Below are 3,463 nucleotides of genomic sequence, written 5' to 3'. Positions count from 1 at the left end.
TAGAGCTATTGAACCAAGACAATGACAAAAGGTCCAGCAGGAAGAATTATTTATCAGCTGGAGAGCTTTCAATGATCATTGATTACCTAGTGGATGCTCGAGATACGGAAGTTGATCATAAATTGGACATTTTCCGATTTAAAGCTAAACTGTTTCGTGATCATTTCTAAACTTTTAGAGAACAAGAAAAGATTCTGTTAAGAGTCGATCCGACGAATTTTTTAGCCTCCGATAGACTCTTGAGAGATTAGATCAAAATTAATTTGGTAATTAATTATGAACTCAAAGGTATCCAATCAGATGATGTTAATAGGCTGTATCAATTTCGGTTACAGGGTTTTTGTAAGTGCCTTTTCCTTGTCACCAAATTTAAACTCAAAACACTATAAAGTTGACATTTACCAAGAAATTAACAGCGAAACAGTTAACTAAAGTTGATTTTATGGTTCCCTATTAAGTTAATTGTTGTAACATTTGAACAAATATAAATAATCATTTGATGTTTTTGTTTGACAATTGGCTTGCTCAGTTTCATAAAATTCACTCAATTCATGTTGGTTATTTTATCATTTACCAGAAATTTTGGGTATGAAAGGCGAACTTTCAAAAGTTAGATTATCAATTTACATAGGAATGATTTATCAGTTTGCTTCTTCATTTTCAATCATGAATTGGACAAGGCTTAATAACGATCTATTCATTTACGAAGTAGATCTGCTGAACTACCATAAACTACGGACGCCGACTTGAGAAGGTAGTTAAGCTTGTCCTAGACTCAGACTTAACCTAACCACAGGCAATGTGGCCAGATTTGGAACCATTTATATCACCAAATCATCAATTCTTGGTCAACATATTCCACAATTCATCAAGTACTAGTCCAGTATCAACAACAATTATTGTCCAAAAAGTAACATCAAGTGGTAAGTTTCGCAATTAATCGATGATTAATTATTTCGACTAATCAATTAACTTTATTATTTCATTATTTTCTCCAATCAGGTCTAGAGTTTCTCTACGATGTTCGAACTACTCTTTCAATCGTAAATTGCGATTTCGTTTGGAAGAATGGAAACTATGACGCTCTTCTAGCATCAGGAACAATTAATCGTGAAGATTTACTCTATTTATCTCTAATTGATGAAAGATTTGAATTAATCAGTGGCATCGGTGGCATCCCTTCTAAAGGGTAATTAGAATAAAAAAATTTCCATGAGAGACTGATAGACCTAAGAATAGAATGGTTAGAGTTTAGACGACAGAGCTTGAAGCTCTGAGCTTCATTCGTAAAGAAAATTAATCAATTGAATTGTTAGTTGATTGGTTTATTTGCTTACCTTTTCCATTTAGTTAGGCTTTTAGTTTGAACAAGAGGTGAAAATAATACCATCGATCTTAGTACTAATTGTTCAATATATTAATGAAAAGAAAACTTCAGAACTTACAGTATCAAACACAAATTAGTCGCTGGATAAATGCCCTAAAAGGATGCAATTACTGTTCAATTAATTTGTTACCTGCAAATGAGTAAATATTGGTGTTATTTCAAATATTATCTTATTAGAATAGAGGTACGTTTAATTAATTTAGGATACGGAAACACTTACTAACGGAAATTACCTTTATTTGCATTTGGATAAATGTTTGATCATCAACATTAACTATTTGTTGGTGATTAACATGATTAATTTTAAATTGTCTTACTCACATTTGTTACCTGTTCAGATTGAATTAAAAATATACAATTTTAATGTTCCCCAATCAATTGATTGATCATCCTTAAGATGTAAAGCAATTAAACTAAAAACATTGACCACAATTTGATTGCTGAATCACAATTTTAAATATTGGAATCAGTTATTACTAAATTAATATTATTATCATTGTGATTAAATTAAATTAAACACTTATTATATATGTTCAATGAACGATTAGAAAGTATCAAAGTTACTCAGATGATTAATTGTTTTGTAAAACTTGATTATCATTCATTTCAGGAGATTTCAATCCTAACCTTATACCACTGTTATTGTTAATCACTTTTCCTCGTCAGGGTTATACCGCAATTGGTTAATAAATTGTTTACTAATTGAGAAATTAAAATTTTTGGACGTTTGTTAATTGTGACTTTTAAGTCCACAATATAACCGATGGTTCTTGACGATGTTCTTGAGTCTCACATTGGACCATGTTACTATTTAGATCGACGACAAATACACTTTCCGATGATGTTATTGCTCCGATTGATGATATTCTGGAAACGGCCATTGATCTATGTGATCTAAATTGTTAACAATTAAGAGTAAAGTTTTTAGAAAATATTGTTAGACCAATAATGTCATAGAAAGTATCAAAAAAATTGAATAGTTTATTTCGATTAGTTTAATTACCCTTTAGAAGGACGACCGATACCACTGATTAATTCAACTCTTCCATCAATTAGAGATAAATAGAGTAAATCTTCACGATTAATTGTTCCTGATGCTAGAAGAGCGTCATAGTTTCCATTCTTCCAAACGAAATCGCAATTTACGATTGAAAGAGTAGTTCGAACATCGTAGAGAAACTCTAGACCTGATTGGAGAAAATAATGAAATAATAAAGTTAATTGATTAGTCGAAATAATTAATCATCGATTAATTGCGAAACTTACCACTTGATGTTACTTTTTGGACAATAATTGTTGTTGATACTGGACTAGTACTTGATGAATTGTGGAATATGTTGACCAAGAATTGGTTGAAAAGATTATAAATCAAAATGACCATCAATCGGTTGAAGATGGATAACATTATGATTTCGGCCTGATTGGGTTATTCGGATTATTTAGACAGTTTTCCTATTGTGTCGTTGTTGATCTCGAGAGATTGAATCCCAGCCAAAGTTTTCAGGTTCAGAATTAATAATTTTACCTCCGATTAAATCGTCTGAATAAAAACCAAATAGAAAATCAAATATCGATATAAACGTCAAATAATAATCATTTTTACCTGTTCCAGAATTAAGAATCCAAATGCGATCTTCAACTTCTCCTCGAACCAGCCAAAGATGATTAGGTCTTGGGTCAGTTCCAATAACATGGACAACGTTTAATTGTTGCGTATGGAAAACAATGATACGATTAAGATCTGGTTGACCAATATAAACCTTTGAATTGGAAATTATCGCATTTTCAGACCATTAAGTATCTTGAGCATCTATTTCATAAAGTAAACCTGAACATCCTCGGTGAAAACACTCACCCACTTCTATGGAAAATCCAAATCCAAATCCATATCGAACTTACGAAAGTCAATGAAAACTCATCATGAAAAATGTGCGATCTATCGGATTGATTAAACCAAATGAAAACTCGGTGAAAGCCACTGAAAAATGCTGTGTGAGTCACAAATGCTGTAAGTTGACATTTACCAATAAACTAACAGACGAACAATTAACTCATGTTGATTACATGGCTCCTTTT

At 31.6% G+C, this 3,463-nt stretch overlaps 1 protein-coding gene across 1 annotated transcript; it reads right to left on the bottom strand.

Moving 5' to 3' along the window:
• Positions 1-1,669: 1,669 nt before the first annotated feature.
• LOC128392206 (uncharacterized) lies at positions 1,670-3,174 on the bottom strand. The gene is made up of 4 exons (XM_053352187.1): positions 2,991-3,174; positions 2,654-2,927; positions 2,391-2,574; positions 1,670-2,281 (listed from the first exon to the last, which is right to left on the bottom strand). Exons 2-4 carry the CDS (start codon positions 2,790-2,792, stop codon positions 2,131-2,133), a joined length of 474 nt encoding a protein of 157 aa, XP_053208162.1. The 5' UTR covers positions 2,793-2,927; positions 2,991-3,174; the 3' UTR covers positions 1,670-2,130.
• Between the last annotated feature and the right edge of the window lie 289 nt (positions 3,175-3,463).

Source organism: Panonychus citri, unplaced genomic scaffold (genome assembly GCF_014898815.1).
Source record: "Panonychus citri isolate SS breed McGregor unplaced genomic scaffold, ASM1489881v1 Contig00136, whole genome shotgun sequence".
In the NCBI taxonomy this organism is placed as follows: domain Eukaryota; kingdom Metazoa; phylum Arthropoda; class Arachnida; order Trombidiformes; family Tetranychidae; genus Panonychus; species Panonychus citri.
Note: the sequence above shows the minus strand (reverse complement) of the source record. Positions and strands in the feature narration are given on the sequence as shown.